Raw genomic sequence first — 24,104 nt, forward strand, 5'->3', positions numbered from 1 at the left:
CTCTATGGACCCAAGGCTCTTGGATCAGCAGGATGCCCAATTTATCCGCTGTGAACCTGCTCGTTATGACAGCTGAAGCTGTCGCCGCGTGATGCAGGTTCACCTGGGCGACTTCCGTGTTGACGGCCACTATAATAGTGGTTTGAGGAGTAGCAGATCCTCATCCCCACCGTCAACCGCGCTGCCATCCAGTGGGTCTCCTAGTCCCTCGAGGAGTTACTGGGTGGAGGGTAGCTCTGCTCCCTGCCGCAGGAACTATCAGCAGGAACGTCGGGGGTCGCCGCAGGCTTAGCCTGCCCAGCCCTGCTCTCGCTGGGCTGATTCGCAACCTCGTCCACCTCCGGGGCTGTTACAGTCGCTGCCTGTTTTACGATACTCCTGCTTTGTTGAGTCACAGACTTGTCTGCTGCCTTGCTCCGTGCTGAACCTGTAAAACAGGCGGAAGCTCGCTGCTCGGACGTACTTGTACGACTCTTCGTCTATGTACAAGTACAGTCTCCAACATTTCATATCTCCTATTTCTTCCATCTTGCTGCTGACGACGCGCCAAGCTGCGATACTGAGGCCCAGGTTTTAGCTCTTCACCAGACCTAGGGCGAACTCATAGGGCTTCTCCCCGCAACGGGGGAGGAACATTGTCATGCTATGCATGATTGGCAAGTCTTCCGCCCTTCTCGCACAGAGGACGGACCCTTCCAGCCTTCCAGCTTTGGGGCGAACTCCCGCAGACAGTTGACGGACGTCTCGTACTTGCAGTCCACCTGCAGCATACCTCCTTTAAACTCCACCCCAAGGAAGGACGCCGCGTATTTATTCCCTCTGAATACCTCTTCCATGAGGAGGTCCTGGAGCACGGTAAGCTCCTCCGATCCGAGCGACTTCGCCGGGTAGTTTTAAGGAAGTACAGCCATGCGGATGCCTTTAACAGCATCCTCATCCCTTATCCTTTGTGTTGCCGCCCCTCATCCTTTTGGGAGCTGGGAGCTCCTGCGGCGTGATCTGGCCGCTCTTCCGCTTTACGGTTTGGACATAAGTGAGCCTGTTAATACGAATGATCGAATTGTCGCATTTTCTTTCTTAATTTGGGATCAACACAAAACAACAAGGGAATTTCGCTGTACTTTATCTTTTCTTTTTTCTTTTGTATTCTATTCTTTCGCCCTAATCGCTATCGTTAATAATCAAATGTCCTTATGCCTTTATAAAGAAAACTACAAAATTCAATCAATCTGATTTTAACGTTGTTTTTGCAGAGGCTTATTTCCTTATATACAGTTACAATAAAAAATATATATGAGGTATAAGTCACCCAGAAGTTCGAAAAACTTGGCAATGGAAGTATTGATCCGATTTAACCCTTTCCAGACATACTACTATCAGAAAAGAATCTCTCCAAATTTCGATTATATATCTCACACGTTGGCCGATATTTTCAGTAAAAAGTCAACTAAAGGTCCCAGTACACATGCACTATGCAGGATTATCATTCATTTTTACAGTGTAGGTAGGGGTGCTTATGTAATTTGTTCTGAGCGAATTTGGCTGTTTTAGCTTGAATGGTTTGGGAGATAAATACATTAAACCTTTTAGAGGGCGGGACCAAGTCCATTTTTTTAGCCACAGCTGCCTCTTGCCAATAGGACTCCCTGTGACAAATTGCAGCTTTGTACTTAATTTAGTGCTTAGATTCTTTATAAGTTTTCATTTAATGACACTTTGTGAGTGTGGCAGTGGTCCGGTTACGCCCACTTACGAACTCGTCTTCCGTGTACCAAGTTTCATTGCGACATCTCAATTGTTACTCAAGTTACGGTTTGCACAGATAGATAGACTGACGGACGAACGGATAAACAGTCACTTGGAATTCAACTCGCCTCATCATACCGATCATTTCTATACATACATATGTATAACTTTATATCTAACTCGATAATTTGAGGTGATACAAACAACCGTTAGGTTAACAAAACCTTTGTACCCTGTACCAACATGCTGCAGGAGTATAAAAAGTTACTATGACACCTGCATACAACTTTCATAAAATAGTTTTGTAATGGAATTGCCGAGTTGACAACTCTTGGACGGATGTTAAGCCCAGTTATTTCCGGTTATGTAGGGGCGAATCTCGTTGGAGACGAAAAAAAGTTGATAACAACACAGTGACGTAGCTACAACTTCGGGCGCCCGGGGCCAAGGATGATCTGCTGCCCCCCTTTATCCCCCTTTATTCACGAATTCGATTAACCTCAAAAACATTATGAAAAATCACTTTGAGTCACATTTTTAGCAAAATTCTCTTAGAAAAACACTCAATGATCTGACAAAAAGGACAATAATTTATTGTGATAAAACCTGTACATGTATATGTACCTGTATATGGCGCAGTATGATCGAAATTCTGGATAAGCTATCAATGGAAATATCACCCGTTTCACAAATTTGGAAAAGCTTAATGACTGTTTTGGGTTTCTTTGTGATTTTGAACAAATTATAGAACCAGCAACTTGCCGCATCCTATCCAGATGACTTGGATAACAAAGATTTATACAGTGACATCCAAGACGTCCTACTTTTATTAAAGAGAGCGAAGAAAAACGAAGAACAAATTGGATTTTCGCCAGAAAAAGTTTTATTATACATTTCTTCAATGGGACTGGAAGCCTACAAGACGTTAGCAACAGCTTTAAGAATACTACTGAATACCTGTATCAGTTGCATCTTGTGAAAGATCTTTTAGCAAACTTAAATTCATTAAATCTTACTTGAGATCGACCATGTGTCGGAGTAGACTGTCCAATCTTGCGATTGGACAGAATAGAATGTGAAACTGCTTCAACTTTAAATTACAATGATATGATATGTGATTTTGCTGCGATCAAAGCTAGAAAAGTGCATTTTTAAGTTCTATCACTATTTTTAAGAAAGATATAAGACAAATTCAAAGACTGAAGAGTAGTAAAAATTAATATTTTTCATTGTTATTCAGATTATTACATTGTGAGTGTACATCTCTATCTTTTATAATAAATTTAGCAAAAAAATTTGTTGAAGTATTTTTCTGAATATTAAAAAACAGCGAAGATCGTTTTGCCGCCCCCAAGACGTTGCGCCCGGGGCGACGGCCCCCTTCGGCCCCCACGCTCCCCCCTAGCTACGCCACTGTAACAACATTACTGAAACAAACTCGTAGGAAGAAGAATTTCATAATCAGCATTTCACTTTGAACGTCACAAAGTAGTAGGTGTTTGCTTCTGTTGGCAATTTTTTATGTTTCTTGTCAACCGGCTAAATTTAATTGCTCTGCAATAGTCGTAAATATATGCTAATCTTGGCGAAATGTGTGCCATCCAGTTCTTTGGATTCTCAGAAATATATACTACCTATTGCAGTTCTCTTCAAAAAATATTTCCGGTATATTTTTTTCACGAACACAATGCTAAGAACGGCAATAGCACCTTAGCGAGAAAAATAAAAGCATTGCATTTGTCTCTTGAAGGCTGAGGATAAGTTTGGCTTTGGTAACAAAATATATTCGCAAAGCGGGAATCGCTGTGGTTATGATATATTATATTACACTTTAAAAAAGTCGTATATTCTATTATACTGAATGTATACTGAATGTTGTTTTTTTTACATACATATGTATGTAAATTTTTTTACAAGAATCAAATATGGCGGGCAGAAAAGTAGCGTGTCGAAGACGGCTAATAAGTTAGCTCAATAATTGCATGCAAAAAAGAATGGGCACATACATACTACATACTCAAGTATGTATTTAGTTCTATGTGTGTTATGAGTTGGAAGCTGTTGTATCTTGGCTAAGCTAAGATAGATTTCTGCTTACACAGATGACTGTACGTTTGCTTAACACGCTTCTTGATGATCTTTGTGGCATGTTTTACCACTTATGGTTTTTAGTGCCTTAGGCTTGTTTACAAAGTTCAACGAACCTATTTCTAACATTAAGAACTACTTCATTGTTTGTTCTCGATTTTCTCGCTTTCTTCAATTTTCATACTCTCGAAACGTGTTGTAATAAAGTACAATAGTTTCTTTGACCAAATGGTTAAATTGAGTAAAAATTAGAAGATTTTGAATCAAATTAGGAAGTACGAAAGGTTTCTAGGGCGGGCGTGAAATGTACATATATAACATATGTATATACATACATACTTATGTATCTCACAATCTAAAGCTAAATCGTTCAAACTTGCTGAGTACAAGTTCTTCTTTCCTTTCTGGTAATTTGGGGACTCTATCTTAAAAGAACTACATCAGCATGGAAGTCAAGAATTAGTAAAGAAACCAACTTTTGTACGCTGTTCTTAACCTCATTCCAATGAAGGCGTTCTGCCTCGACCGGCACAAACGGTAGCTAGAAGAGAAATGTTAGTCGTGAGAGTTCTGAACCACCGATAGCCACTGTTCAAATAGTTTTTAATCGGCCTTGGAGAGGTGGTTATGATGGATAATTATTGCTTGTCTAGTCGCGAAATCCGTGCATTTTTCGGCATACCTCAAAAAGGGTTTTATCCCATGTTATAAGCTCACAATACTGCAATCCTTTCTCATTCCACCTTGGCGCCATGGATATTTGGCTTTGCCGTCAATATGGTTGCTCGGCCAGGTTTCACACACAATTTTTTGCATTTAGTGTTGTTGTAATGGATCCATTTTACAATACCAGAACATTAAGTTTGTCTCGATGTTTGTAATAACCGGAAGAAAATGTCGGCGAGCCTTTAAAATGTATATATAAATGATCATCGTTACGAGCTGAGATGAATAAGCCATGTCTAGCTGTTTATTGATACATAACGTAGTTCCCCAGTTTTTTTAAATGTCGAACTGAAATTTTGCTTTCGTCTTTTTTTCCCCAAGAAGGTGCCCATTTGTCAGAACCAACGATATTCATATTAAGTGATCGATTAAAGTCCAGTACATGGTTGGAAAACTTTTATTTGAAAAAATACTTTCACGAACTTTGACACAGATTATTACTGTCCAAAGCAACATTACAATCTCAATAATTGGCAACATTCGATTACACCCGAACTTAGGTCTTCCTTACTTGGTTCCCCGAATTTCGTTCTTCATTAGCATTGTCAGCAAAATTATAGAATGTGTTTGTTATTTTGAAACCTTTACATAATGCATTAAATTTAAAAAAAATGTAAACGTAGCTGCTTCAGATATAAAAAATTGAATTTTTTTGCCAGGAAATCAAAATTAGTTTTGCTGGTCATAATTTTTCATACAATCATATTACAACATACCAAAGCAAAGTCAAGGGAAGCATGAGCTAAATAACTTGCGGTTAATGAAAATGATAAATCTTTGATGTTTTCCAATACATTTAAACGAATATTCATACATACAGAATATCAAGTACTCACTATGCATTGTTGTATACCTACATATGTATGTATGTATGTATGACGATGCTTAATTAAATTTTTTCTCAGCATTTCATTTCTCTGATCATTGAAATAAACATTAAAAATTAATAACGAGTGAAAAGGTAGATAGTGTGGATTTAAAATAATATTTATTTAAAAACGTAAACGATAAAAAAATCAACAATAATTTGGGTTAGTAATATATGCATATATACAATTGTTGTTATAGAAACAATATATACAAACTTATATACACACTTAGCAGATAGAATTCATTACGAGCAGTTGTTCAAATGTTAAACCTTTATCTCCAGCGCATATTTACATACTTATGTACATACCTGCATATAGTTATACATACAGTTGTTGGCACAAATTCGTTGATTAGTTTAACTTAATATAGTTTTCGATTTTCATTCTTACTTTTGACGTACATATGTACGTACATACGGCATACATAAGAACGAAAACGTTGAAAAGTCAAAATTATAAACATAATAAAATTTTACTAATTAGTCATAGGAATTTGCACACGAATTATTTGTATAATATACCCTATAAGAAGTTTGTAACCTTTAGAAGAAGCGTCGGAGACCCTATAATATACATATATACATAATGATCAGCATGATTAGTATTTGACGAGATACCTTCACGAAATTTGGCTTGGATTGTTTTCCAAGTCAATGCTGCTTATGGCTGACTTTTTGCCAAAAATATTGGCCTATTTGTGAGATATGTTGTTGAAATTTGGGCAAACTTCTAGTTGACTTTATACTACATATGTATATCGGCCAATGTGGGAGTTATTCTAATGAAATTGGGGGAGCGTATTTTTCAAATAACAGTGTATCTTTGTATCTAAAATGGGGTGAAAACTTGCCCTAGACTCCATATAACTAACAAACCTTACGCATGGTATTTCCCCGACTTTGAACCCTTCAAGTTGCAAGGGTATGAAATGTTCGGTTACACCTGAATTTAGCCCCTCCTTACTTATTATTTCTGTTTTGGTCAATATAATTTTTATTGATAACGAGTTTGGAGAGAGTTGAGGATGATAGGTTAACTAGAAAATAATTTTTAATATTTTTAAATAATGTTTGAAGTTTACCATATTTTTAACGTCATTTTGGAAAGTATTTTGCAAAGAGCGTACATACATATTTATATATAATACATTAGGATTTTCCTTATTTCCCAAGCTAATTTTTTTTTGGAAACGCTCTCTGCAGTTTCAGACAAACTCTTTTTTTTTAAATTTAAACTTTACGAAATCTTATTTCTTTACCCATGTAAATAACAGATTTTATATACAGGCTCGGTCACACGATCAAATGGAAAGTTTGTATATACATACATATGTATGTAAGTATGTATGTATATATGTATGTTATAGAGCCCCATCTAGGCTAAGTGACCATAAGAAGCAACATGATGTCGAGAAAAAACAACTAATGTTGTTTTAATTACAGAAATACATATGTATATACTAGCGTTATAGTTTGTTTGTGAACATGCATAAAAATTTCACACTAAAAAGTAACGCTAACGTATTTACTATGTCATCGTTGGCCATAAATTTCTTTGCAAAGAAGTTATAACTTTTCGTAGAAAAGACTAAAACTAAGTTGCTATGCTTAGATACATACTTACATAGTTAGCCTTTCATTATTTTTACATCGGTATGAAAGTGTCAATGCTACTACTACGTTTGTACTACGTATTTATAGAACCTTCTACCTTACCTTCTTCTTCTAAAAACCAGTTTAAAACATTTTACATATTTTAAAGACACGCGTTGGGTTTGTAATACCGTTAGGTACAAGCAAAAACAAATTTTTGGTTGCGCAATATAAGATTAACGTTTTTTTTTATTAATACAAGTATAATATAACATAAAAAAGGCACAAAATCAAGAAAAAAATGTAAATAAATTTGAGCTTAACACATAATCTAACAAACATTGTTACTTATAACTAAATTCAAAGTACATACGCATTTATATAAAAAAATAAGTAGGTTTAGCTACCAAAATTTTCCAGCTTAAGAAATAACGGATCGAAAAGTAACCACTTTCAATCGTATGACATGGGTCATAAGTAAAAAAAAGTTTACATTAACAAATGAAATGTAGTTATTTTTCTAGCAATATTACAAAGGAAGTTCAAATAAATTTGTCGCTGGGAGCTACATACATATATTACTATATGATTTACAATCATAAAAGTAGTATTTAGACATAGGAATATAAATAATTTATGCATTTTTACTAAAAAATAATTAAATTAAAAAGATTGACACTTTCAAAGTATAATTTAAAAACTTTTAAAATACATAGAGGGTATATAAACGTACATAAATACATACATATGTAGGTATATGATTTTGTATAATTTTGCTAATATTTGTAAAAAAACTAACCCTTACTGGCTTAATAACGACTGGTAATATTCCGATAATATTTTCCACGCTTCCGGCACCATGAATCCATTAGGCGGTAACTGTCCCGTTCTGGCTAATGTACGCATTTTGGTACCTGATATAAACTCGAATTCGTCTTTACGGCTTGGATCAAAGAAAGCCATGCGTGAATTGCTTTTGTCATATGCAGCTACTCGGAAGGGTAATATTTCTATAGTGTCCAAACCAGGTGCCATTTTTAGCACTCGCGCACCGTGTGTCGCATCAAAAAGATTGCCATCAGGGTAAAGTGTTTTATTAGGATGTGGTACACCTGCTGGGTCCCGACCAACAATGTAAAAATTTGCCCCTGCATTCATTCTTGCTTTTGCATGCCATTGCACTTCAGTTGGCCCAGCGTACATCATTGGTGAGGGGAAAATAGCTAATATAGTGTCTTCTGCTTTTAAAACTCCAGAATCAAGTACTGCTTGGTGTTGAGCAATTCTTACGGGCAAGGGGACATCATCATCTTTTGTCCAACCCCCAAGGGGATGCAGCAATAAAACTGGTTTCTTAAATCCTCTTTCAATTAATTGACGTTTTGTATCTTGCATTAGTAGTGCGTGACCATTGTGAATTGGATTTCTTAATTGAAATGCAAAGATTGCGTCCGCTCCCATTTCTTTAAATTTTGCTCGTAATTCGTTTGGTGTTAATCTGTATTGATCTAAACCATCATTCCAACGTATTCGTTCTAAAACTTCCAAGTCTCCGCCGACCAAATAGTCTCCACCCTGAGCAATAATCTTGATATATGGATGGTCTTCATGACTTGTGCCAAATTGACGTGATACTCTCTCCTCTTTACGTTGAAAATAAAACTCTGGCTTACGCATAATGGCCACCGGGTTGCCTTTATATGTAAGCGCCACAGACGATACGCCATCTAGTTTATTTTTTATGTCCTCTGTCACTGCCAAAACAATTGGAACTGACTGATTTTTACGAGTTGTGGCGTCGTCAGTAGCAATTGAATTGAAATGTATTGTCTGCAAAAAAATATCTTCTCTCATGAAACCTTTTAGCGGATGTGCCCATCCTTCCGATAAAACTTGAACCCACTGCAGATCTACATCGGTTAAAGGGATCGAATGTAATGATTTTGCTTCATGCAGAAGTGATTCTTTTAGTTTTGGTTCTACAAACAATTCTTCGATTTCATTTGAATTTGCCTTACTTTTTGGAATTATTCCCTCTTCTTGCAGAAGATTTATTACTAACTGTGTAGATTCTTTTATAGTAAATCCGGCAGTGTTAATAACAAGCTCAGGTTGTACAGGTTTTTCATAATCCTGTGTTATTCCAGTGAATCCCTTTATTACACCTTCTCGTGCTTTCTTATAAAGACCCTTTACATCACGAGACTCGCATACAGACAATGGAGTATCCACAAAAACTTCGTAAAATTTTAAATCGGCTTCTTTATGAATTTTTCTAACTAAATCGCGATCTTCAGCAAACGGTGAAACAAAACTGCAAATCGCAATCACTCCACTGTCAGCAAATAATTTTGCCACCTCCCCGACCCTTCGTATGTTTTCTTGACGATCAGCTGGTGTAAAACCCAAATTTTTATTTAATCCCGTGCGTATGTTGTCACCATCAAGTCCATATGCTGGAATGCCACGTAATACTAGATAAGCTTCTAACTCAAATGCAATGGATGTTTTGCCAGCGCCGCTCAGACCAGTGAGCCAAATGGTACATCCTCGAAAGCCACGACATAAACCTAAGCTATTGCCTCTGAGCTCTCTTGTTACATTGTGTTTTTGTTCAGAAACATTTGTTGCAACTTGAAGGCACGTTTTTTGTTTTTTCTTTGAAGATTCTTCGCTCATTGTGGAAATATGTATGTTAAAGAAAGTTAGTTAGACCAATTTATTCCCAATAGCAAAACAAACACCGTCTTTTTATTTCAACTTTTCTATATTATCAGCATTAAATCAAAAGAACTCCGAACACTATTAACCGGCAAGAATACACGTTAATATTCATTAACTAATCGAATATTACTGGCGTTGAACTGTCATATCTTTTATTGATAAGGCACAATCTTTTAAAAATTTCTCCTTTCAGCTGGACAATTTAACAACTTTTGACAGCTTAAAATTAGCTCCCAATGTTGCCAGATATAATTAATAGTAATAGCGATATTAATCAGGTGACCGAAAAGCGATGATTTATGTCTTTGATAAAAAACCTGCAGTTTTTCGCAAGCAGTAATTGTAAAGCTTTTATTTAGCACCATCTGTTGGGAAATACAATAAACTGATTTCAGTGTTGGCAGAAAACAGTAATTAAATAACTTAAAAGTTGTGTGAATACCGATACAATATATTGATTATTATTGGATTATTGTTGGTATCATAATTGGAATACTATTTTTTTTAACTAGTAGAGATTTAATTTCGGAGAGTGAGTTATTTATCCGATGTTCTCCCGATACATAGACAGAATTTTTTTCATTTACGCCTATAGTTCCAAAGGAGATGTTAGTTTAGTAGAAATCTAATTTTGTAAACTTCAAAGATCTTCTATTCTAAACTTATGATCATTCTACTGGGCAGATCTGAATAAATGAGTCTTATGAGAGATTAAATTTAATAAGACATGCCATCATTTTCGCTTCTTTTTATTCGAATTTACATATTATATTCGTCACTGCAACTGCTGCAGGCTTCAATATGTTCATTTCTTTTGTGTTATCAATCAGTTACCTCTTAACACGTAATTTTCTGCAGACAAGGTCCAGTTAATTATGTGTATTTTAAAATCATGATTTGATTGAAAACCTTCGCCATTGACAAACATTTCGCAGTACTGGACAATAATGTAAAAAATATCGACTCACTTGCATACACTTAGGCGCGTTGTTATAGAGGTGTTCGAAACAAGATACAAGAATACTATGAATGTGTGCGTTTCCTATTTAACGGTTTTTGTGGGCGCTGATATATGTGTTTGTGTATGGGTTGAAGGGGGTGGTGTTACATTTTGAGCGGATTGTAAGAAAATATGACATGAATAACTGCGCGTTGAGCTGGCGAGGATGTTGGTGGCATGAACACAAATATTTCTTTTTTCACTATGCAAAGGTAACCGGCAATAATGTATGAGCGTACGGTGGTACATACACTGCAACTTACACTCACACTCGCACTCTCACTCTTACAGGCATAGAGCGTAAGGTAATAAAAAATGAAATATTGCCGCTATTCGGCATGCCATGAAAATCGGATAACATATTTTATGCGAAAAAATATTATTTATGGCGCACAGAGGGAGCAACATTTCATACTAGTGGGCGCCAATGTGCACACCATCGCCAACAGGAACAGCAACAACAAAGTAATAATATCAAAAGCAGCAAAAAAAATCAGCTTACTCATACTCTCAAGTAGAAAAGCGGCATTTTGTTGGCCTGCGTGCTCATTGCGAGTTTGGCGGTTTCCTTATTTCTCTCACTTCTTTCTGTGTGCTCACTTGGCGATTCCCCACTCTTTTGTCTTTCGATTTCGTTGGGTATTCGCAGATTTCGGCGTTGAACTTTTATATTTGTTCGGATGTGTTAGGAAAATGTAACATATTGTAAACACATACTAGTACAAATTTTAGCCAACAGTCAATAAGCACCAAACCACCCAAACCACGTTCTTTCTCAAGGCCTCATAAGCGCTTAATTTACCTATAACCCTTTGAAAGTTAAAATTAGAAGAAAAAAATTATTGAATTCAATTCTCTCCCTTTTACACATGATTTTCACAAGCTAGACTTGAAGTGAATTTCCAATCAGCGAAACTATTCGCCACAGACTGGAATAGGTATTAATCACTAGGTACAAAGTTCGGACTATAAGAAGGACGCATTAGAACTTTTCAAACAATTTTATGGAGCTTTTGGACAGTCATTATCGATGTGTGTGTCCTGGTGTTGTCCTGGTGGAACACAATTCCCTTCCTATTGATTGTTACAATACTGCATCAAAAGATCTCATTGTTGATAGTTCCCTGCAAATCCTACCAAATATATAGCAGTACATTCCAGGACCGTTTTTAGTTCAAGTTGTCGTAAGTGATCCATTTTTCATTACCACTTCAACAATGGCTTGATTTTGTTATGATTCAACAGCAATGTACAGGGTTTGTCCGGAAAGTAATAGGACTGATGTTCTTCCTCCGCGACTGTACTTCGGAGTCTGGATTCGGTAGAGGCCGTTCCTAGCTAACGAACGAGCGGCTAGACACACGCGACGTGTTTCTGCGAGTGGTTAAAGCCGAAAATGCAGCGTTCGTTAAAGCAGAGGTACGCGATTATGTAAATTTTGTGTGAAACTCGGAGAATCTGCGAGGGAGACTTTGAAATGATCAAGCATGCTCGATGCTCGTTGTCTTTTGTGACATCAAAGGCATCGTCCATCATGAATTTGTTCCTCCTGAACAAACCGTCAATTCCAAATTTTACGTGGAAGTCCTTAAGAGACTCAGACGAAGGGTCAATCGGATCCGACAAGACATTGCAGCCGATTGGAAGTTGCACCACGACAACGCTTCGGCTCACACCGCCTTTCATGTGAACAGCTACCTAACCAAGGCCGGCATCCCAACGCTTCCGCAGCCGCCCTACAGCCCAGATGTGGCCTCTCCGGACTTTTTTTTGTTTCCTTGCCTGACAGGCAAGCATTCTGAGACGACAGATCCAAGCAGCATGCACCTCGGCTCTCAAGGCCATTCCGGATCATGCTTTCTGTGACGCCTTCAATGCTTGGAAATCGCAATGGCAGCGCTGCAAAAGGAGCCTAATTTGAAAGGTTTTAAAGAATTGTAACGATTGGTGTATTGAATTTTCTAAAATCGACTTAGTCCTATTTTTATCCTGTTAGAGTTCTTACTGGCATGGTTGGAATATCGGAAGGTTAAACCATTTTGAAAAATCTTCTGGGCCTAGGAAAAATGAAAGCACGACAGGTTCCAAAATCACTAGACTTTTTCGAAAAACAGCGTCGCGTTAACTTCTGTGAAATAATGCTTTCCGAACACCAGGACGTCATGAAATCTATTATTACCAACGATGAGTCTTAGATCCATGATTATGACCCGGAAACAGACGATCAATCGGCCGAATATCGCGGCAAAGGTGACCCAAAAAAACCATGTCAAATTAGGTTAAAAATCAAGGCTATATTGACAGTTTTCTTCGATTATCGAGCTGTGGTGCACTCCGAATTGCTTCCGACCGGTCAAACTGTCAACAACTATTTGACAATTATGCGCCATTTGCGTGAAGCTATTCGTAAAAGTAGGCCGGAATTATGGGCCGACAACACTTGCTTTTTGCACCACGATAATGCACCGTCATATACTGCATTGATTCTTCGTGAGTTTTTCGCCAAATTTTCGACTAATATCGTGACGCAACCACCGTATTCACCAGATTTATCTTTGTGTGATTTTTGCCTATTCAGCAACTGCCGTTTTGAAGCCGTTTTGAGTAATTAAAGACAGTATACCTGAACCGCTACGCGCATTGAGGCTATTCCAGAAATTGGCTTTACCAACTGTTTCAAGGATTGAAAAAAACGTTGACCCAAGTGTATTGGGGGCAAAGCGGATTACTTTAAGGGCACGACATAGATTTTGAATAATAAATGAAGAATTTTAAAATTATGAACAAAATCTTACTATTTTTTTGCTCATAGTGGTATATGGTATTTATAAGCAGTTGTAGCTTATTCAAAAAATTATTTTATTAAGGGATCTATTTTGCCTTTTTCTTAGTCACAATAAATTATTTAATATTTTAGTAAATTACACCACTGTGCTAGCCAACGATCATTCAAGCATAGATTCAGAAATGCATAAAATTTCCAAGTCAATACTGATCTCAAAGTCTTCTATGCGTGTACACATACATACATATGTATGTCTCGAACTTAAGACCGCATTTATTCTGCTTTTTGCCTGCTGTAACGTTTATTGCTTAGTTAGTGTGCGGTTTTTGCCACATTCCTGCCACCATTTGTGGCAGTTGTCTGTAACTTACTTACAACGCTTACATTTGTTCATTCACATATACAGATGTATTTGTTGTTACTTGCTGGATATTTCTTGTAAACTTTTTCACCATGTTTCCACATAATGAATCGCAAGCCAAATAGACGGACCAGTCAGTAGCTCAAGCTTCACCAGCGTTTCTGACTCATACATACATACAAAGCCATATATATGTTTATATGCACATATACATACATATATGCATATGAGTGCTTTGTTTGGTTGTCGTATGAACATTGTAGCAATTTGTTAGCAATTACTTGCCAATGATTTCGTTTGCATATATTCACTAATACGGATTAGGTTGGGCACAAAATTTGTTAATTGTTCACCTCGTTTACATGTTACGAACACTTTTTGTGCGATTCGGATATTATTTAATGGATAAATATTTTGTTGTTGCTCCATTTAACAATACAAAACGCTGGTTAGTTCATTTAGCGCGCAATGTTAGCGTGCGCTAAACTCTATGCTAATCATTCGGTGTTCTAGAAAAGTGTAAATGTGTGAATATTGACTATTTATATACGCAAATGCATACTCACCTACATAATATATTAATATACAGGTAATACCATAAGTGCGCTAAAATATTTTTGTAAATAAAAAGTAAAACTCTTTATTCCAATTTTTAATTTTGCTTATATACAAGAAAGGTAGGGCTGATTTCGGGTACCGAAGTTTATGTATACTCTCAAGGTGGTCTCCTAAATCTCATGTTCCGAGCAGTCATTGTACTATATGGAGTGAAAAGTACTTAACATAACTGTGATAGTCCAATCGGTTGAATAACGAATAGCTGTTTTACCCTCTACAGGGTATATTAAGGGGTATGGCCACTGTAGCGGGTACCAAATCAAGTGCAGATTCATTATTTCACAGAGTTAATGAAACATTTATCAAGGTTGCACTTCAAGCTGATGAAAAATTTGTTTTTCGGTTAATTTTGTTGACTATAATAAAGAAATCGTGCGATGTGTCATTAATCATTTTATTTAAACGCGCGACGGAGGGACATTTAACATCCATAACTGTAAAAAAATCGTCGTTAGTCTACAAGAGAATAGCCATAGAAGTACGTACGGATATTTGAAAATATTGATTCCTTCCATCAACAACTGACCAGATATTCACCATGCGCCAAATCTTGGAAAAGACTCGTGAAAGTAGAATCGACACACACCACCACTTCGTCGATTTCTAAGCTGCTTTTGACAGCACGAAAAGGAGCTACCTTTATGTCACGATGTCTGAATTTGGTATCCCCGCAAAACTAATACGGCTGTGTAAACTGACGTTGAGCAATACCAAAAGTTCCGTCAGGATCGGGAAGAACTTCTCCGAGCCCTGCGATACCAAACGTGCTTTTAGAGAAGGCGCCTCCCTATCGTGCGACTTCTTCAATCTATTGCTGGAGAAAATAATTCGAGCTCCATAAATATCTTAATAAAGACAACAATTTATAAGACTGTACAGCTGCTGGCGTACGCCTATGATATTGATATCATTGGCTTCAACAACAGCGCCGTTAGTTCTACTTTTTCCAGACTGTATAAGGAAGCGAAGCAAATGAGTCTGGCAGTGAACAGGGGCAAGACGAAATATCTCCTGTCATCAAGCAAACAGTCGTCGTACTCGCGACTTGGCTCCCACGTCAATGTTGACAGTCATAACTTCGAAGTCGTAGCTAATTCCGTTTATCTTGGAACCAGTATTAAGACCAACAATAACGTTAGCCTCGAAATTCAACTCAGACTAACACTTGCCAACAGGTGCTACTTCGGACTAAGTAGGCAATTGAGAAGTAAAGTCCTCACTCGACGGACAAAGATCAAACTCTAAGTCACACATTATTCAATGGATGGACGATGACAACATCTGGTGAGTCAACGTTAAGAGTTTTCGAGAGAAAAATTCTGTGGAAAGTTTATGGTCCTTTGCGAGTTTGCCACGGCGAGTATCGCATTCGATGGAACGATGATCTATACGAGTTATTCGATGACATTGAGCGGCTACGCTGGCTAGGTCATGTCGTCCGAATGAACGAAAACACTTCAGCTTTGAAAGTCTTGACGAAGTATCAATTAACAGAAGCAGATGAAAAGAAAGACCTTCACTCCGTTGGAAAGAACAGATGAAGGATGACCTGGCTACTCTTGGAATCTCCAATTGGCGCCAAACACCAAAAAGAAAGAACGATTTTTAAAAAATTCTATTGTTGCCATACCTCTTAAGTTTGCCCCAAAGTTTGTAATATCCAGAAGAAAACGTCTGAACTAAACCCTTGCCGTCTATCGAGTGTTCAGGTGCTTTGGAAAAGTCTCAAACATCAAAAACGATTTAGTGGATTGGAATCAGAATGTATCCATGTTTAAAATACTGTCCTTTAAAATATTGTTCCTTGAAACCCGAGAAGCACTGTCTCTTTAATCGATGCTGTAAATGGAGTGCACCCATCGCGTGCATATTATTCGTAAATAACATATCCTCCTCATTTTTTTGAAGCCGCTTATGTTAATAAGAGCGTCCAATACCATTTTACACTCGCCTAACAAAATTTTATGAATTTTTGCAATATTTTTTAATGATACTCCTCTTGTGGTTTTTCTGAACAGGTCGAATAAGTTATGCTGTTACGGTAACGTCGAATTTCAGCGAACCAGTACATGACCTTTATAAATGCTGTAACAGACTTTCCGTAACATTTACAGAGCCATTGTTGTGCCGCAAAGGTGTTTTGCCCTATCGGAGATCATTATTTTATCAAAGCACGCAGTTAACTTTCTTTCATTGAATATGAAAATCGTAGTGGTAGCACCACTTTGACACCAATTATTTCATAACCACTAGATGAAATGCCACCAGAGGTAAGGATAGAAATTTCTTCTTAGCCCCAGGTAGTACTGTTGGTAACTGGTACTGTAAGTGAGAAAAGTTCTCTGATTGCCATTCACTTGGGAGTGGCCAGAAACGATTCTTTTACATATGACTCAAGCAGCTCACGACTTCCGGTCCTAGACCAAGTAATCTCTGGGTAGCCAAATAATATCCGTTTGAAGGCGAAACGGTCCCTTAATTGGGAAGATTCCGCTGCCCAGCTGGTTGACGTCCTTGTAAAAATAGACATCACCGCCGTCCAAATTACAGTGGTCATCTAAAGAAGCGCAAATTCGGTGTGACTTTTGTGGTAAGAGAGAGACTCCGTCACCGACTCCTGGCATTCACCAAGATGGATGACCGTCTAGCCACAATCCGCATCAAAGCGAAGTTCTTCAACATATCGCTGATTTGCGCCCACGCCCTCACGGGAGAGAAGGACGATGTGACCAAAGATGCTTTCTGTGAGCGCTTGGAGCGCACATAGGAGAGCTGCCCCGCCACGATGCCAAAATCGTGCGTAGCGACTTTAACGCCAGGGTGTGCAAGGGAGGAGGGGACACAGTCGGTAAACTCAGCCTCCACGAGGAAACATCCCCAAATGGGTTGAAGCTGATCGACTCGCTGGAGCCCGAAATATGGTTTCAAAAGAATAGCTGGCACGATGGGGAGTGCCGTATCGTAGCGGAGAGAAACCAGACTGCCTACCCGCAACGTGACAATCGACCACAACACGTGGGGAAGGGTTAGATACCTAGAATTGAAGAGATAAGCGAGACGAATTTGCAGACAAAACAAGAGAAATGCGTGAGAAACGTAGAGCTTGACAAGCTAGCTGACAGGGGTTCGAAAAGATACGGCGACTAACAGATGGTTTTAAGAGCGTAGCATACTCTTGTAGAACCTCCAGAGGTGATCTAGTAACCGCTGCCCAGAGAATATTAAAATTATGGAGGGAAAATTACCCGTCTGAAGAACAACAACGGGGGCCGATGGATTGCCGGTCGAGCTATTCAAAGCCGGCGGCGAAGAACTGATAAGGAGCATGCATCAGCTTCTTTGTAGAATATGGTCGGACGAAAGCATGCCCAACAATTGAATTTAAGTAGGCCTCCTCAACATCGCGTATAAGATTCTATAGAGAGTATTGTGTGAAAGGCCTGGCAAATCAACAACCGACCAGATATTCACCATGCGCTAAATCTTGGAAAAGACTCGTGAAAAGAGAATCGATACACACCACCTCTTCGTCGATTTCAAAGCTGCTTTCGACAACACGAAAAGGAGCTGCCTTTATGCCGCGATGTCTGAATTTGGTATCTACTTCTGGAGGAAATAATTCGAGATATAGAACTAAACAGAGAAGGCATCATCTTTTATAAGAGTGTACAGTTGCTGGCGTATGCTGATGATATTGACATCATTGGCCTTAATAACCGCGCCGTTAATTCTGCTTTCTCATGAATAGAAAAGGCAGCGAAGCAGATGGGTCTGGTGGTAAACGAGGCAAGACGAAATATCTCCTGTCATCAAACAAGCAGTCGTCGCACTCGCGACTAGGCACCCACGTCATTGTTTACGGTCATAACTTTGAAGTCGTATATAACTTCGTCTATCTTCGAACCAGTATAAACACCACCAACAATGTCAGCCTGGAAATCTAATGCAGGATAACTCTTCCCAACAGGTGCTACTTTAGGCAATTGAGAAATAAAGTCCTCTCTCGACGAACAAAACCAAAACTCTATAAGACACTCATTATTCCCGTCCTGCTATATGATGCAGAGACATAGACGATGACAACATTTGATGATTCGACGTTGCGACTTTTCGAGAGAAAGGTTCTACGGCGAATATCGCATTCGATGGAATGATTAGCTGTATGAGATATACGACTACATTGACATAGTTCAGCGAATTAAAAGTCGGCTACGCTGGCTAGGTCATGTTGCCCGGATGGATGAAAACACTCCAGCTCTGAAAGTATTCGACGTGTTACCCACCGGTGGAAGCAGAGGAAGAGGAAGACCTCCACTCCGTTGGAGAGACCAGGTGGAGAAGAACTAGGCTTCGCTTGGAATCTCCAATTGGCGCTACATAGCAAAAAGACGAAATGACTGGCGAGCTGTTTTTCACTCGGCTATAACCGCGTAAACGGTTTCTACGTCAGTAAAGAAGAAGAAGATTTGAGGTGAAGATCGGAAATCGTAATAACCCGAAAAAGTGTTTGGCCGGAAAGAAATTTCGCAACCATTTTCGCCATTGGCATTCGGTAAAGATCAGTAGAAATCCAGTAGAAATCCAGTAGAATTATATAAATTTCGCCTGGCTTGAACTGCTGTCGAAAATGCCGTTTTCGATCTTCCACCTGCGATAGGGTACCAACCAAAAACTGTTCTAAAAACAAAAACATATTAACCAACAAGCCTTAGCTGTTCAAATATCTAACGGTACAGCGGTTAAGTCTGTGGCTGGCTGCGAAAAAATTCAATAGGAGCAACTTTTTCATCAAGCGAAATTACTTTGTGAACGACCCAATAGTATTGGTTTCTTTCCGCTTTTAATTAACAATCGTCACCAAAAATACACCATTAAACAGGTTATTTATTAAAAAGCACCTTATCTGATTGCAGGAGTTCATAAAAAAGCTTTTAGCAAATAACAGACCAAAATTATTAGAAAAAATATAATTAAAGGCAGCAATATTCATTAAAAGCTCCATAAATGGCAATTCCAATTTCAATGATTTAATTACCTCGAAAGCTTTTTCACACTTACTAATTTTCCACGCTTTTCGTTTAACCCATTTTGTTTTTTTGTGTTCACAACCAGCTACGATTTGTATCGCAATTCAATAAAGTTTTTATGTGCATTTCAACCGAAACGCTTGTGCATTAGCCATTCGAAGTTTTGTTGTAGGCCATTAATTTTGGCAACATGTTTTGGCTTATCAAAATTAAATGCTTTGCTTTGACAAAGAGTACCGGTTTGAATAGTTCAGTTTAAGCGGCATTTGGCAAAAAGACTAAAATGGTTTTACCAATTCGCGCCACACTGTGCTACGGTACAAATCACAAATATGTTGCAGAGCAGAGAGTGTGGGTTTGTATCAAAGCCAGTTTGCCGACTACCGGCTGCCAACTGTCACTTTTACTCGCCACATGCCACCACATACCAAGTGCCACATATCGAAACATAACAGCGGCAAACATGTCAATTACACGTCCACATGCAGTCTCAAATCAAATTTACGGCGACGCCAGGCGAATATGTGTTACGAGCGCTGTGTGTGCACTTAAACCGTATGTAAATTTACAAAGGAGAATGTACGATTCGGCGACGGTCGAGTTTGCGCACAAATTATCTGGTCATGTCGGCCCGACCAAAACATAGCCGTCAACGGTCAAGACGGACAGTGCGCCAGTTTGCCAGCGCCGACCGACAGGCTGTCCAGCTGCCAGCTAACTCTTTAGGTTGGCGCGCCGTTTGCAGGCGAACGTACAAACGATACCGGCCGTTCCGACGGGCAGGCAATTTATTTTGACTTTTACGAGTGCGTCTCGTCGTAAATTAAAACTTTTGCAAATTTAATTTGAGGTGAGTAAAAGCAACAAAAACTTGAACTACAGCAAGCGTAATTTGAATGTGGTCTTAACGGCCGCTATAGTTTAGCCGCATGGCCATAACGCAGCCGTCCAATACATACATACCACCAAACACACCATACTTACGTTCAATAAGCCAACCAATTAACCAACCGCTTAAACCCCCCCAACTTGGCCGTGATGCGTGCAGCTTGAAGCTACATACTTAAAGCTGCGAGTGAAGCGGGGAAATCGAAAATGAGGCACAAAAAACGCATCTGTTAACGGCCGGTAATTCAGTCGTGGTGGGTAATTAATAATTGCCTATAAAACGCTGTTTTTAAGCAATAAAAAACTGCACAAATTGTAATTGAATAAAAGTGTATAAATCTATTCGCGTATAAGTATGCAGCTGGCATACATCTATTTCGCGACTGCACCGACGTCGGTGACACGAAGCGCGAAGGACAGGGTGACCAGCGTCCACTCAACATGGTCAGTGATTAATTTTAGCTGTTTGCCACTAGTTGTTGGGCTAAATGCACGCTACACTGCATTGGAGTGGACTGAATGAAATATTATAGGCTTGCACTTATGCCAGCGGAGCTGTGAAGATTTATAATTTTGCAGCGAAAGTGTGGCACGTTGAAAGTTTGGTACGTTGCGATGTCGGCCAATGCCGAGATGTGGATTATTTATGGTCGATAAGAGTTCGAAAATTAAAATCAGCACATTGCAAGAAGTCACCGATTAAGTGACAAAGAATAAGTGTGGAATATATTTTTAGAAAGAAGCACTAAATCGAGTCCGCAGCTGAAATAAATGTTCTTTATGGGTTAGTTCGAGTTTTTCACATATTGCATAGTTAAGAGCTTAATTTAAATGATTTGGCGAAGTGGATCTTCAAAGCTCTACAATAGAGTTAGGCTGAAACCGCTAGCAGCCTTGCAGAGAGTCTCTATAAATAAGCTATCAGAAGTCAACCCAGATAAGTTAACTTACTGTACATTCTGAAATCATTTATTATTTTAAATGTATGCATAATGAGCAAATAACTTATGATTGATGAATTTCGTGTACAGTTATCAACACTTTCATAGAAACATTTTAATTATGCATAGACACAACCCACAACAGTCGGGTCTGTGTAAACGGAACGGGCCCGAATTATTATCCGACCAAGAACTGTCTACTCTGCAGTATTCTGCATCTGAAAAAAGAATTTTATATATGCCATCCTCTGTTAGATCAAATAATACCGGGAACTGAAACTTCTGCTTGATACCTAGAAATATTAACACATTCACATGAGAATAAAATTTCGAACACAGTTAGTTTAAAGCGTAAAGTAATTCCAAAATCATCTTGAAAGTATTTAAAAACGCTATAATTACAAGAGATTTATATTTGAGAGAATTTATGAAATGAGAACTAACAAGCCTTTCCATTAGATGCTCTGATCTTATTATTATAGCGCATTTAGCAGTCTCCTACAACTCAGAGTTCAATTTACAGACAGATTCAGAAAAATCCAATTTGTTTATCGCGTTTACATTTGTTGTCCACACGCTTTGGTAGACCGACTAGCCAAATGGCCACTTAAGTATTTTATGCATACTTTACTTTTTTGCATTACTCGAAATCACACACTGACAGCTGTTAAGTCAAATTGTGGTTTTATGTATTTTCAAGTATATTTTAGTCTGTGGCAACGTATTTCGCTAACTAAACTGACAGCCGAGGTTAAAGTTGATGATTATGTTGACAGATTATTTTTGTAGCTGTCATACAAGTGTAAAATTGACATAAATACGTCGACAGAAGTACGCCGGCGGGGCAGCGGATAAAACAAGCGACAAGCGTTAGTCAGGTGGTCAGTGAGTGCAAATGCTGTTGAGAGAGGGAGGAATGCGTTGGGGTTAATGTTGGCTTCAACTAAAGCGCAGTGAAAACATTGATTTGGCATTAAACACGTATTTACTACATATGCATGTGCTAAAATACGTATAGGAGTGTAACCCAGCAGTAATAATTTATGTCTTTGTCTGGCGGTATACGAGGTTGTTCAAAAAGTTTTGTCGTTTGATAAGAAAAACACATTTTTATGATTGAAAACACACTTTATTATTCAGTATAATCTCCCTAAACACTAATACACGTGCTCCAACAATCCTCCAATCTGTAGATTCCATCACTGAAGTGAGAATCCGGAAGGTCTACAAAATACGCTTCAACAGCCGTTATGACCTCTTCATTTGATGAAAAACGCTCGGCATGCCCACATTTTTTGAGTTCTGGAAACAAATGGAAGTCGCTGGGGGCCAAATCTGGTGAATACGGTGGATGCTCTAACAATTCGAACTTTAATTCCTGGATTTTAACCATTGTCAAAATGCTCTTGTGACACGGTGCATTGTCCTGATGAAAAAAAATGTTTCTTCTGAAAACCGGGGTTTTTTCACGAATTTTTTCCTTCAACTGTTCCAAAAGATTGCAATAATATTCAGAATTAATTGTTTTACTAGTTTGTAAGCAATCCATAAACAAAAATCTCCTCTCGCATCTCAAAACACTGATGCCCTAACCTTCTTGGCCGATTTCCCGACACGAACTCGTTTCGAAGCCGAACAACCAGTTTCACACAACTCTTTAATCCACTTTATCCCTTTTAAAATGCTCAAAATGTTGCTGAGAAAGTCGCATTCGATTTGTTCCATTGTTAGCGAAAGCTTTCTAAAATCCAAAAATTTTACTTAAAATATGGCTCACACTGCTTAATGAGATGACTAAGTCTTTCTCAGTCAATCGACGATCTTCCAAAACCATATCCTCTATTTTGGCTTTGATTTTTGGTGTTGATGCGCTTTTTGGACGTCCTTTACGTGGCTCGTTTTCAAGGCTTGAACGACCACGTTTAAATTTAGCAACCCATATTTCTACTGTTCTAATTGTAGGTGAACAATCATTATACACTTTTAACATTCGTTCGTGAATTTCTTTTGGTGCTAAACCTTCCACAAATAAGAATTTTATCACTGCACGATATTCAATTTTTCCCATTGTAAAAAAATACTGTGACACGGCGACACTAAATGGCTTGTAAACAAAGAATGAATTGACAGATTGAAATGAAACTTCACATACGTTCATATGAAGAGTGGACCAACAAAACAAACGTAGCAATGCTCTCTCTTATCGAACGATAAAACTTATTGAACAACCTGTTACCATTTAATATTCCACAAAGATGGCATTGGGGGCAATACACCGAGTTAAACGATCCTTCAAATAGACATCAGTCTTGGCAGTAACTTTTTGGTTGTCGCTATCAGAACCTGGATAGTCTGATAGCAAGTATCAGTATCATTTGTTTTCATAAAAAATATGTATATTTTTTTTTAACTTGGTAAATGCTTGCTGATTTTGTGGGTCAGAAGAGAGGAATATGTACTATAAGTTCTTACAATGTAGTCCATTGTTACCGGTCACTATAAATTTCGACAGTGATTTTCTTCTTAAAATAATTTTTTCAATTAACGCTAAGAAGTAAGAATGTGTTTATTGAAGTAAAATTTCGTGGGAATATGTTCAGAGTCTTAATAGTTCAACTCCAGCTTTTATAAATACTACCTAATTTCTCAAGTTTCAGGAAAATCACTCATACGGCTGACTTTTAAGAGTGGATTTCAAAAATATACAATAGATTTGAAATTATCTGTTAACCGCTA

General features: G+C 38.2%; 1 protein-coding gene across 1 annotated transcript; it reads right to left on the minus strand.

Moving 5' to 3' along the window:
- Window positions 1-7,747: 7,747 nt before the first annotated feature.
- LOC120769138 (bifunctional 3'-phosphoadenosine 5'-phosphosulfate synthase) lies at window positions 7,748-9,941 on the minus strand. The gene has a single exon (XM_040096011.1). It carries the CDS (start codon window positions 9,701-9,703, stop codon window positions 7,826-7,828), a length of 1,878 nt encoding a protein of 625 aa, XP_039951945.1. The 5' UTR covers window positions 9,704-9,941; the 3' UTR covers window positions 7,748-7,825.
- Between the last annotated feature and the right edge of the window lie 14,163 nt (window positions 9,942-24,104).

Source organism: Bactrocera tryoni, chromosome 2, assembly GCF_016617805.1.
Source record: "Bactrocera tryoni isolate S06 chromosome 2, CSIRO_BtryS06_freeze2, whole genome shotgun sequence".
Taxonomy (NCBI): domain Eukaryota; kingdom Metazoa; phylum Arthropoda; class Insecta; order Diptera; family Tephritidae; genus Bactrocera; species Bactrocera tryoni.